We start from the raw sequence: 11,793 nt of genomic DNA, 5'->3' as shown, positions 1-11,793 counted from the left end.
TTGCCATTCATTTCATCTTTTGTAGGCATGGATTATGTTTAGTAGTGGAGTGAGAGTAAAAATTATTCTTTAGCAAAAGAAAAAATGAGAGAGAGGGGAGGGGGGAGCTAAGAGAATGGATGTCCTGATAATCTACAATGGAATAATATAAGAGAAATATTCTTTAGCAAAAGAAAATTATACATAAGCCGCTTTATTATTATTTTGCTTGTATTCCATTTGTGTGCTATTTTATTACAAAAATATATTCTCGTTTTAAAAACACTGAAATGTTATCTAGCATTTAATAAAACATTACAAAAACATTTCATTAGACATCATTGTAATTATAAAAAAAAAAATGATTATATATATATTGTCTAATAAGGCTATGTAAACATATCATCTATAACTTGCAGTTGGGAGAAAAGATAACATTATCTTTTCTTTCTTGTTTTATTACAATTTTAAATTGAGTGATGAGAGTAATTTTCTCTTTGAAACAAAATGATTACAGAGAGCCTTATATAGGCAAAGTTATTACCTGAGCTGAAAAATAGTTATAACTAATCAAGATTAACTCTAACTAACTAAATGTCCTAATATAAACTTAATATTTTTTCAGATAAATTTTCTAAAATGAAACTCAAAACAAATAAGATTTTTTTTTTCTACCATAGAATTGTAAAGGACAGCCTTGATTAAGGAATATGATTATTTTATTTTATTATGGTAGTGGAGTATTGTATTGCCTTTAAAGTTTAGAGTGAGTGACTCATCTCATCCTTTTCCTACCCTAAAACTCACAAAGCACTTCCATGAGTTTCATCAACCAAATTGAAATTGGTGAGAGTTTCTCACGAGTCACTCATGACAAGAGAATTTGAATATAAAATGGAGATCTTGCCATTTGGTAGGGTGGAGTGCAAGATTGGTGTTTAAAATGTTTATTAAACTAATAAGTTGCAGGTGATTTAGAAAGCCCACCCTACACTAAGTTTGTTTCTCAAATGGCCTCTTTTCTTTTAGAAACTCATTCCAATTAATTATTACTTTATTTTGTGTCCAACTAAGAAAGAAAGAAACCACCTACACCTACTCAAGACTTTATATGTCTTTTACCACACACAAATTGTTTTTACTAAGGTCACCTACTAGCTGTTTTTATTGTGTGTTTTTGTTTTTATCTAACTAATAACTCCATCTTTTATATAATCTCACCCCACTTCCACCTTTTATTGCATCAGCTTCTCATTTCTTCACTGCCATTTCTCTCTGACCTCCTCTTGCTCTCAGTCTGAGGTGGGTTTCCTTAACACTCTGTTCTGCTCTTCTCATTGTACCTTCTTTTCTCAGATTTCTTTAGCTACATTTGTTTGTTTGTAATTTTTTTTTTTAAATGTTTCCATTTTGAGAATTCTTAATGCTTTCTTGCTTTCTTTTGTTTAATCTCACAATGTGTTTTACTTTTAGTAAGATCTGATCTAGATCTGCTTCTTTGCCATTATTGATGTACATTGTGTGAATGTGGGAATTGTTTGTGGCACTTCGACGGATTTGGTGAAATGGGTTTCACTAGATGTTGTTAGTGAGCTGAAAAGTAAGGTTCTTCAAAATGATTTAGATGTTTTCAGTTTAAAGGCCATTTTGATTTGGCTCTTCTTCTCTTCAAATTTTGAGCGTCCTCTACTGAGTTGGATCTCTCATTGAACAGTTTAAAGTATACTGTATCATATTTGAAAGATGAGAGAATTACATGTGCAGTGTGTCATTGCAGCTGTTCTTAATCTATTATATTCCACTAGATCTTCTTTCCCCACCTAACAATTTCATCTTATTAGAAAATGGGTATGTATAGTTGACCAAGATCTAGTTCTTCAAATCAGTAGTACTCACTATGTAGTGTTAAAAAACAGGTTCCATTTCGAAATAAAACATAGAATGAATGATAACCCACATTATGATTTGACCGGAGCATAACACTAATTCCCTTCTTTTATTAATACTGAGATCTGAATTGGGATATGAAATTGTTGTTTTTATAGGAATTTGGAGAGTCTGGTATTTCTCACAATAAGCACTTTTCAAAGACAGTTTGTCCGAAATGGCGTACAAGTATGTTTTCATTGCCAGCAGTATGCTGCTGCTTCTGTGCTCATCAGCAATGGCTCAAAAAGCTGCTTCACCACCTCCCCTAATCCTAACTCCAACTCCGGCACCAGCCCCAGCTCCTGATTACGTGAATCTGACCGAATTACTTACTGTGGCCGGTCCATTCTCCACCTTCCTTGACTACCTTGTATCCACCAAAGTGATTGAAACCTTGCAAAACCAAGCCAACAACACTGAAGAAGGTGTAACCATCTTTGTCCCAAAAGACAGTGCTTTCGCATCCCTTAAGCAGAAGCCCTCTTTGAAAAACATCACCAATGATCAGCTCAAGTCACTGTTGCTGTTCCACGCTTTGCCACATTACTACAGCTTAGCTGAGTTCACCAATCTTAGTCAAAGCAGCCCAATCAACACCATGGCTGGTGGTCCATTCACTTTGAACTTCACTGATGTTTCAGGGACTGTCCACATCGGCTCGGGTTGGACCAACACAAAGGTCAGCAGCAGTGTTCATTCAACTGACCCTGTTGCCCTTTACCAGGTTGATAAAGTTCTCCTCCCTGAGGCCATTTTTGGAACTGATATCCCTCCAACCCCAGCTCCAGCACCATCCCCAGATATTGCTCCTGTTGCAGATGCGCCAGGAGATGAGGGAACTGATGCCAAGTCCCCATCATCTTCTACTTCACAAGGGAAGTCTGCTTCTCACAGGGTCAACAGCTTGGGAGTTTTGAGCCAAATGGTTTTGGCTGTTTCAGGTGGGCTGGCCTTGTTCTTGTGAAGGGATTGGATTCAATGTTGAGTTGATTTTATTTTTTTAACTTATTATGTTAAAAGGGTATATTTGGATTTGCATCAGTTGCTCCTTTTTTCATTCGAAACCCCATTTTTTTCTGAACATATCTACTATTGATATTGAATTTTATGTATGAGAATATGTGAGATCTTCTGATATGGAAGATGATGCATTTTGTTTGATATATTATCATATAGAAAATGATTGTACTCTTCTCAGCTTAAATCCATGTTGTTTTACCATTTACTTATGTTCAGTTTTCATAATTTTTGTTATCCCCTTATGCAAAATTGACTTATCGATGTTGATATTTGTGCCGTATTGCGCTAGAGCTCCCTCCACTCAAACTTTTAGGGTGCAGTGTTGACTCTGTTGACACAAAAGAGTGATAGAAAAAAGACGTGAGTGTTAAAAAATGTATTTCTCTTTAAATCTATTATACAGCCAAATAAAAATAAATGTACCATATTGATAATGTACAAACGGGTCATCAATTCAATCTATATTATAATGTACAAATGGATTGATCATGAATTCAATCTCAGTGTAATCAAAAGATACTTGCTTTACAAATAAAGGAGTGATCCAACATGAAATGGGACAGAGCAGAAAACCCTTGCAATAGTGGACTAAACTGACCGTGTTCTGACTAAACTATTATATTTCCTTGTCTTCTTTATATTTCCAGTACATCTGTGTGTTCATAGCTTGAATACTCGCCATTCTAGGTTGAGTACTCGCACATTTTTCCTTTATATTTTTATTGTTATTTATTTTTGTGTTGTCTAAATTCCTCCAACAACATTTGGTGCCATCTGTGGGAACGAAATATTCTGTTGATTTCGGAGGAAAATCATCATGGCTGGAAACTAGAAGAATGGAGATAACAACGCTAGATCGATCAATGTTGGAACAATGAATGTTCCACTCCCAGGTAATGGAACGGCACCTGCCGACACCATCAACGTAGGAGTGGGACGAACGACCATTACTCCTCTCAATTTATTCCCTGAAACCGCCGCTCATGCTGGAGAAACGTCTACACTGACAGCCACTGTGGGACAGTTCCCACCTATCACACCTTTTGTGGTGTCTGAAGGTATCATCCAATTGACCAGAACCCAATATACTGCATTACAAGACCAAATGCAGGCTTTGCAGGCTGAGATCAATGGAGGGGCTAGGACCCGACGTCCTCCACGAGTACCAACCACACGCTCAAATAACCATCAGGTAACAAATACTAGGCAACAAACTAATTGTACTCGTAGAGAACGTAGGACTGGACAAGAAGGACTCGACTTGAATCAGCCAATGCAGAGGGATCAAGTCGTACGACACTCCAACCGTGAAGTGCCGCAAGAGGAAGACCCAGAGCGACGCAACCCTCATAGCAGGGCTCAACCGCATAATGAGGTTAACGATGCTAAATCTCGTTTTTCGTCCTCACAAAGTCGTACTCTTAGTGGCTATACCAGGTCTGGCTCTGTGGAAACACTGCGAGGAGGAAGGTACCAAGTTCACAGAGGCGATCTTCGTGATCACCTCAATGCAATTTTTAGAGCATGGTCCCAGACGCCCCAAAACCGCAAAGAGCCTCGTGATCCCCAATTCGGCAATCAGGGCATAAACAACGGCAATAACCCAGCGAGTATTATCAATCCACCTAACGCACCAGCTGCGACTACCAAAGTAGTAATCCCAGCGAATATAGTTGCGATTGCCACTGCATCTGCGACGACTCAAAACAACACCGCCATGACGGGGGGTGTTGATCAGAGTATCTTGCTACAAGCATTAAAAATAATCGAGCAGTAGAGAAAGCCCATTTACAAGCTCCATGGGACTTCTCCCTTCACTGCAGAAGTGCGACAAGCTCGACTGCCTAAGGAATTCAGACTATCCGAATCGCTAAAATATAAAGGTACCACTAATTCTATAGATTACTTAGAACAGTTTAATACAATTATGAAAGTAGACCAGGTACCTCAGTTAGCAAAATGTCACATCCTTGCGACAACCTTGGAGGATAATGCTCATGATTGGTCTAGCCAGTTGCCTGAGGCGTCTATATTGACTTGGGAAACCTTTGGTTATTTATTCTTAACACATTTCCAAGCCACGATGACGTATAAACAGCTTTACATGACTCTGGCTAACATCAAGCAGGAGGTCGGTGAGTCCTTACCGGATTATTTTAAACGTTTTAATGCTGAAGTAACTGAAGTCAAGAAGGCCCTTGAGTCTTCATTAGTTTGTATGTTAATTACAGGTGCCTTACCAAGGACTGACTTCTAGAAAGAGTTGCAGGCTCGAAGACCAGAATCGGTGGTAGAATTCTTCGCTATGGCCGAGCCACATAAGAGAATAAAAAATTCTCTGGTTGAGCTAGAAAGAGGGAAGGATAAACGCGAGTCACCTGTACCACGGTCACGATCTCGAAGTCCTAGAGGAAAGAGTTCTAGAGGAAGAAGCCCGAGAAGATGCAACCCTCAGAGGCAGCGAAGTCCGAAGCTGGCCAAGTCTTCCTAAATGAAGGAAACATCTCCAAAGAGGAAAGGAGGACCGCGCTTTGTTAACTATACAAAGCTGGCAGTCCCTCGTGATCATATTTACGCGATTGAGGAAAAGAATGGGGTCTTCAGAAAACCTCTCCCAATTAGAGGTAACCGCGACAAAAGGGATCCAAAAAAGTTCTGCAAATATCACAAGGACATCGACCATACTATCTAGAATGTTGGTTCTTACAGGATGAGATTGAGGAACTAATCAGACAAGGAAAATTTGGACAGTATGAGAAACATGGTGAAAATCATCCCCAAGTGGATGATAATGACAATACATGTAACACCCTAACTACCTTAGGCGTATTACGTGATTTTTAAACGTACTGTGCAGCTCGTTGCTAATCAACGAGGTTTATGGAAAAACGTGATTAATTAAAATTTTGCTTTTTAATTAAACTTATAAAACAATATTACAAAAGACTCGGGATCCCGATTATAAAATCATTTACAAAAGATTTAACTGTTTAACCATTACATAAAAATAAAAGTCGTCTAACGACCGCCATAAAAATTCAGCCTTGTCGTCCCGAGGATCGTACGCTCCAGTGCCTAACCGCCCCGACATGTACAATCTCATAAGCTCGCTCACGGTCCATCGCCTATAGCCTTGCCTTTACCTACACATGAACATAAACTGTGAGTCGACGTACCCGCAAGAAAAGCATAATAATATCATACATAATTCTAACTGCCGTGTCCAACACGATACTGAGTCCCGCTACTGCCATGTCCAACATGGTACTGAGCCACTACCGCCATGTCCAACATGGTACCGAGTTCGAACGTTCATAGGGACGGTACTATTGACACGTAACAACCCGATCGGCCGAACCGGCCATACTCCGCCGCCGGTCATACTCCAGCCTGTACCGACGTGTTACTATATCCTCCTGATCGGTCGAACCGGTCATACTCCGGCTGCTGGTCATACTCCAGCCTGTACCGACGGGATACGTCAATAGCACGGAACCACCAACCAAATGTCAGCCTGATCGGTCGAACCGGTCATACTCCAGCCTGTACCGACGTGACAGGGTTGGATGGTTCGAAGCCTATATACATAACTAATGTAATCTAGCAGGCTTCCTACATGCACGCTAAACATACATATGCATACTGTTATACTAATCTTACCTGGATTCCGATTTCAGGTGTGCCGGTCAACCTGACCGGAATCGAAGCCGAGCTACGGACATCGGCTCCTAAACCATAAAAATCACAACGCTATAAGTTGACACGCTAAATCACTTCCCGGACTAAAACTTGGAACTAAAAGTTTCCCTATCGATAAAAAGCATGGCAATACCCCTAAAAACATAAAAACGAGGAAACTAGGGTTTCGAAAATTCCCCAACCGTAAGAGATCGGCTGCCCAACCGAATTCGGTTCGGGAATTACCGGACACCCATCCGAATTCCGTTGCACAACCGAATTCCGAGCCTCGCAGGAATTTTTCAAAAATTCCTAACTCAACCAAATCAAACCCAATTGGTTCCAAACCTTCCAGACCTGCTCTAAATACCCCCAAAGAACAAATCTAAGGCATCAAACGAACCCAGAATTCACAGATACACAACTTGCCATTAAAGCTCAAGCTTTGAGTTCTAAACTCAAACTTGAGCAATTCCCACAAACATGCATTCAAACCTAGTTAATTCTACTCAAATATACATGAATAAGCCTCTGAAATCAAGTAAAATCATACACAACAACCCAGCAACAGATTCACAATATTTTCACCAAAATCACATATTTAAGCTTAAAAATCTCAAAGCTTTGAACAACACAACTAGCATGCTTCAAACAGCTCAATTAACATCAATTAAACATGCTTTAAACCTCAGAAATCAACAACCAAACACAGCAATAATAACAGCCACAAAAGCATGCATTTTACTCATCTTTTCACCATTTTTTCTCAAGAAAACAAAAGAGGAAAATTAAGAAACACCTACCACAAACAAGAGTTCCAAAGTGATGATGAATCTAGCTAGAAATTGATGGAAAAACCCAGCCCTTTGAATCCCATGCACCAGCCGAAATAGAGAGAGAGAATGAGAGAAAATTCTCTTTTTCAAAGTTTCTAGTTTTTTTTTTACTAAGTGTTAAAATGAAAGGAGACAATGAATTTTAATGCATATATCACATTATTTCAGCCAAGATAAACAATTAAAATATACATTTATTCCAATTAATAACTCACATAAGACAAAACACTAATGGGGCAAAAAGACCATTTTGCCCCTTCACCACAAAATCACATAAATCATACTAAAGGGGTATTTTTGGGAAATTCTAAATTCCCGGCCATTCCCGACATTCCCAATGTCTAAAACCCGTCCCCAAATTACTAACATACTAAGTTGTGATTTCTACTGAGCCAAACGCCGAGTTCCAAATACCGGACACCGGAAATGCAAAATATGAAAAACTGCTGATAGCACAATCATGCATTTCTGAATTCCATAAATAACAGTAATAAATTATTTAAATAGCTATAAATAATTTCATAAAAATCATAAACAACTGATAATTTCCAAATTAACTAAGCGGGCTTTACAACTATCCCCCCCCCCCCTTAAAAGGATTTCGTCCTCGAAATCTAACCTGAATAACTCTGGATATTGAGCTCTCATATCAGACTCTAGCTCCCAGGTGGCTTCTTCCACTTTACTGTTTCTCCAGAGAACCTTGACCAATGCTATGGTCTTATTCCGAAGGACTTTATCCTTTCTATCCAGGACCTGCACTGGCTGTTCCTCAAAGGTCATGTCTGGCTGTAGCTGAAGACTCTCATAACTGAGTATATGAGAGGGGTCTGAAACGTATTTTCTCAACATCGAGACATGGAATACGTTATGCACTGCTGATAAGGCTGGAGGCAAGGCTAACCGATATGCCACTTGACCTATCTTCTCGAGAATCTCGAAAGGTCCTGTAAATCTAGGGCATAACTTGCCTCTTTTCCCGAAACGTTTAATCCCCTTCATCGGAGATACTCGTAAAAACACATGTTCCCCTACTTGGAACTTAACATCTCTGCGTTTCGGATCTGCGTAACTCTTCTGTCTGCTCTGTGAGGCAAGCATTCTAGCTTTTATCTTCTCTATCGCCTCATTGGTCCGCTGCACTGACTCTGGACCTAGGTATTTCCTTTCCCCTGTCTCCTCCCAGTGGATAGGGGATCTACATTTCCTACCGTACAACAGTTCATAGGGAGCCATCCCTATCGTACTCTGATAACTGTTGTTGTAAGAAAATTCTATCAACGGTAGATACTTACTCCATGAGCCTTCAAAGTCCATAACACAGGCTCTCAACATATCCTCCAATATCTGAATTGTCCTTTCGGACTGACCATCTGTCTGAGGATGGAATGCTGTACTAAATTTTAGCTTTGTACCCATTGCCCGTTGCAAACTTTGCCAAAATTTGGAGGTGAACTTCGGATCCCTGTCCGAAACTATAGACTTCGGTACCCCGTGAAGTCTCACTATCTCTCTGACATATAACTCTGCCAACTGATCCACTGTAAATGTTGTTCTAACCGGCAGAAAATGAGCAGATTTCGTAAATCGATCCACCACTACCCAGATGGAATCAAATAAACCCGTGGTCCTAGGTAACCCGACCACAAAATCCATCGTAATATCTTCCCATTTCCACTCTGGTAGGGTTAGAGGCTGCAACAACCCTGCTAGTCTCTGATGTTCAGCCTTAATCTGCTGACACGTGAGGCATCTCGACACGAATTCTACCAAATTCTTCTTCATACCGCTCCACCAGAAGTACGGTTTCAAATCTTGGTACATCTTGGTGGTGCCGGGATGCAGAGAATACGGGGTAGAATGAGCCTCCTCAAAGATCTCATTCCTAAGTTCCACATTGTTCGGAACACAAACCCTGGCTTTATACAAAAGCATCCCATTGTCTGACACTGAAAAGTCTTTGGCTTGACCAGCCAACACCTCATCTCGGATCTTCACTAACTCCGGATCTGTCATCTGAGCGACTTTTATTCTTTCCAATAGATCAGATTGCAGCGTCAAGTTGTGAAGCTGACCTACCACAAACTCAATGCTGGATCTAACCATATCCTCTGCTAGCTGAGGTGAGATCTGAATCATATTAGCTACTTGCCCGGGACCTTTTCTCGTCGTGGCATCGCCCACTACATTGGCTTTTCCGGGATGATAGAGGATCTCACAATCATAATCCTTCACTAATTCCAACCAACGCCTTTGTCTCATATTCAAATCTTTCTGAGTAAAGAAATACTTGAGACTTTTATGGTCGGTATAGATCTCACACTTCTCCCCATAAAGGTAATGCCGCCAAATCTTCAGTGCAAAAACCACCGCGGCTAATTATAAATCATGAGTCGGGTATCGCTGTTCATAATCCTTTAACTGACGGGAGGCATAAGCGATGACCCGATCGGCTTGCATCAATACACACCCCAAACCCTGTTTGGATGCGTCACAGTAAACTACAAACTTCTCCTTGTCCGAAGGCAAAGCTAGCACCGGAGCAGTAATCAACCTCTGTTTCAGCTCCTGAAAACTAGCTTCGCATTTATCTGACCAGATAAATCTCTGATTTTTCTTTGTAAGCTCGGTTAGGGGCATTGAGATTTTGGAGAACCCCTCCACGAACCTACGGTAGTACCCAGCTAATCCCAAGAAGCTTCTGATCTCTGTCACTGTCTTCGGTCTCGGCCAATCCCTGACGGATTCAATCTTCCCGGGATCCACCTTGATCCCATCTTTACGCACAAGGTGCCCTAGGAAGGACACCTAAGAAAACCAGAACTCACATTTCTTGAACTTGGCGTAAAGCTTATGTTCTCGAAGTCGTTGCAGTACCATCTGAAGATGTAACTCATGCTCCTCTTCTGATTGAGAGTACACGAGGATGTCGTCGATAAACACAATCACACAGATATTGAGGAAATCCTTGAATACTCTATTCATCAGGTCCATGAATGCTGCAGGAGCATTGGTTAGTCCGAATGACATAACCAGAAATTCGTAATGTCCATACCTAGTGTGGAAAGCCGTCTTTGGAATGTCCTCCTCTCGGATTCTCAACTGATGATAACCCGAACGGAGATCAATCTTAGAAAAGACCGTCTTCCCTTGAAGCTGATCGAACAAGTCATCGATCCTAGGTAATGGATATTTATTCTTCACCATTAGCTTGTTCAATTCCCTGTAATCGATGCACATCCTCATAGATCCATCCTTCTTCTTGACGAACAAAACCGGGGCTCCCCAGGGTGACACACTGGGCCGAATGAACCCTATGTCAAGCAACCCTTGGAGCTGAATCTTTAATTCCTTAAGTTCAGCTGGTGCCATCCTATACGGGGCTTTGGAAACCGGATCCACCCCTGGTGCCAAGTCAATCACAAAATCAATCTCCTGCTGGGGTGGTAACCCTGGAAGTTCTTCGGGAAAAACGTCCAAAAATTCCCGAACCACTCTGATGTCCTCTGGCCGAGTGGTGTCCACCACCACGGCCAGAAACCCTAAGCAACCGCCGTGCAACAATTCTCTCGCTGACATAGCCGAGATCACCGGGATCCGAGATCCCCGAACTGAACCCACAAATACAAACGGTTCTTCACTTTCCGGTTGGAAGACCACCATCTTCCTTTTACAATCAATGCTCGCCGAATATTTAGATAGGAAATCCATTCCTAAAATAATATCGAATTCGACTAAACTCATCTCTATCAGATCAGCACTTAACTCTCTACCATCTATCCTGATCGGCATAGACCTAATCCACCTATTGGAGATAACCAATTCTCCGCTGTAACGGGGTTCCAAACCCTGATTCATATCTATCATAGGGTCTACCCAATTTACTAAAGACTCTGGCCGCCACATAAGAATGTGTAGCCCTTAATCAAACAAAGACAGAATATAGCGAGTTGTTAATAAAAAGCTGACCTGTGACAACTGATGGGCTGGCATCCGCATCGCCCGCGTGATAGCGAACACCCCGGGCCGGAGTGGGTATCGCCGGAGCTCTCGGTGCCTCCGGTCGGAGCCGGGGACATTCCCTCTTGAAGTGTCCGGCATGCCACAATGAAAGCATCCCCGACCTTTGCACTCACCCCGATGGTGCCTCTTGCAGGCTAGGGCACTCGGGATAGGAGAATCGGGTCTCGGTACCACCAGACGACTCCCCGTGTTCGGTTCCCCCGAACCTCTTGTTCGACTCGAGCCACCGAAGCGTGGGTGCCCTCTTCCTCCGATCAATGGCCGAACCACTACTCCCCGATATAGCCCGATGCAGAGGGGTAGGAGCCCCGCCACTAACCGAGTACTC

At 41.5% G+C, this 11,793-nt stretch overlaps 1 protein-coding gene across 2 annotated transcripts; it reads left to right on the top strand.

Annotated features, from left to right (window-relative positions):
- Window positions 1-854: 854 nt before the first annotated feature.
- On the top strand, window positions 855-3,112 carry LOC115700448 (fasciclin-like arabinogalactan protein 7). 2 transcript variants are annotated; one of them, XM_061102782.1, is made up of 3 exons: window positions 855-1,125; window positions 1,227-1,281; window positions 2,025-3,112. In XM_061102782.1, the coding sequence occupies exon 3, from the start codon at window positions 2,084-2,086 to the stop codon at window positions 2,870-2,872; it is 789 nt and encodes a 262-aa protein (XP_060958765.1). In that variant the 5' UTR covers window positions 855-1,125; window positions 1,227-1,281; window positions 2,025-2,083; the 3' UTR covers window positions 2,873-3,112. The 2 variants fall into 2 exon arrangements, with proteins under 2 accessions (XP_060958765.1, XP_030483846.1); XM_030627986.2 differs by having other exon boundaries at window positions 907-1,281.
- Window positions 3,113-11,793: the final 8,681 nt, after the last annotated feature.

The sequence above is a fragment of the Cannabis sativa genome, chromosome 8, assembly GCF_029168945.1.
Source record: "Cannabis sativa cultivar Pink pepper isolate KNU-18-1 chromosome 8, ASM2916894v1, whole genome shotgun sequence".
Taxonomy (NCBI): domain Eukaryota; kingdom Viridiplantae; phylum Streptophyta; class Magnoliopsida; order Rosales; family Cannabaceae; genus Cannabis; species Cannabis sativa.
The sequence above is the reverse complement of the archived record's forward strand: the minus strand, read 5'-3'. Positions and strand labels throughout refer to the sequence as shown.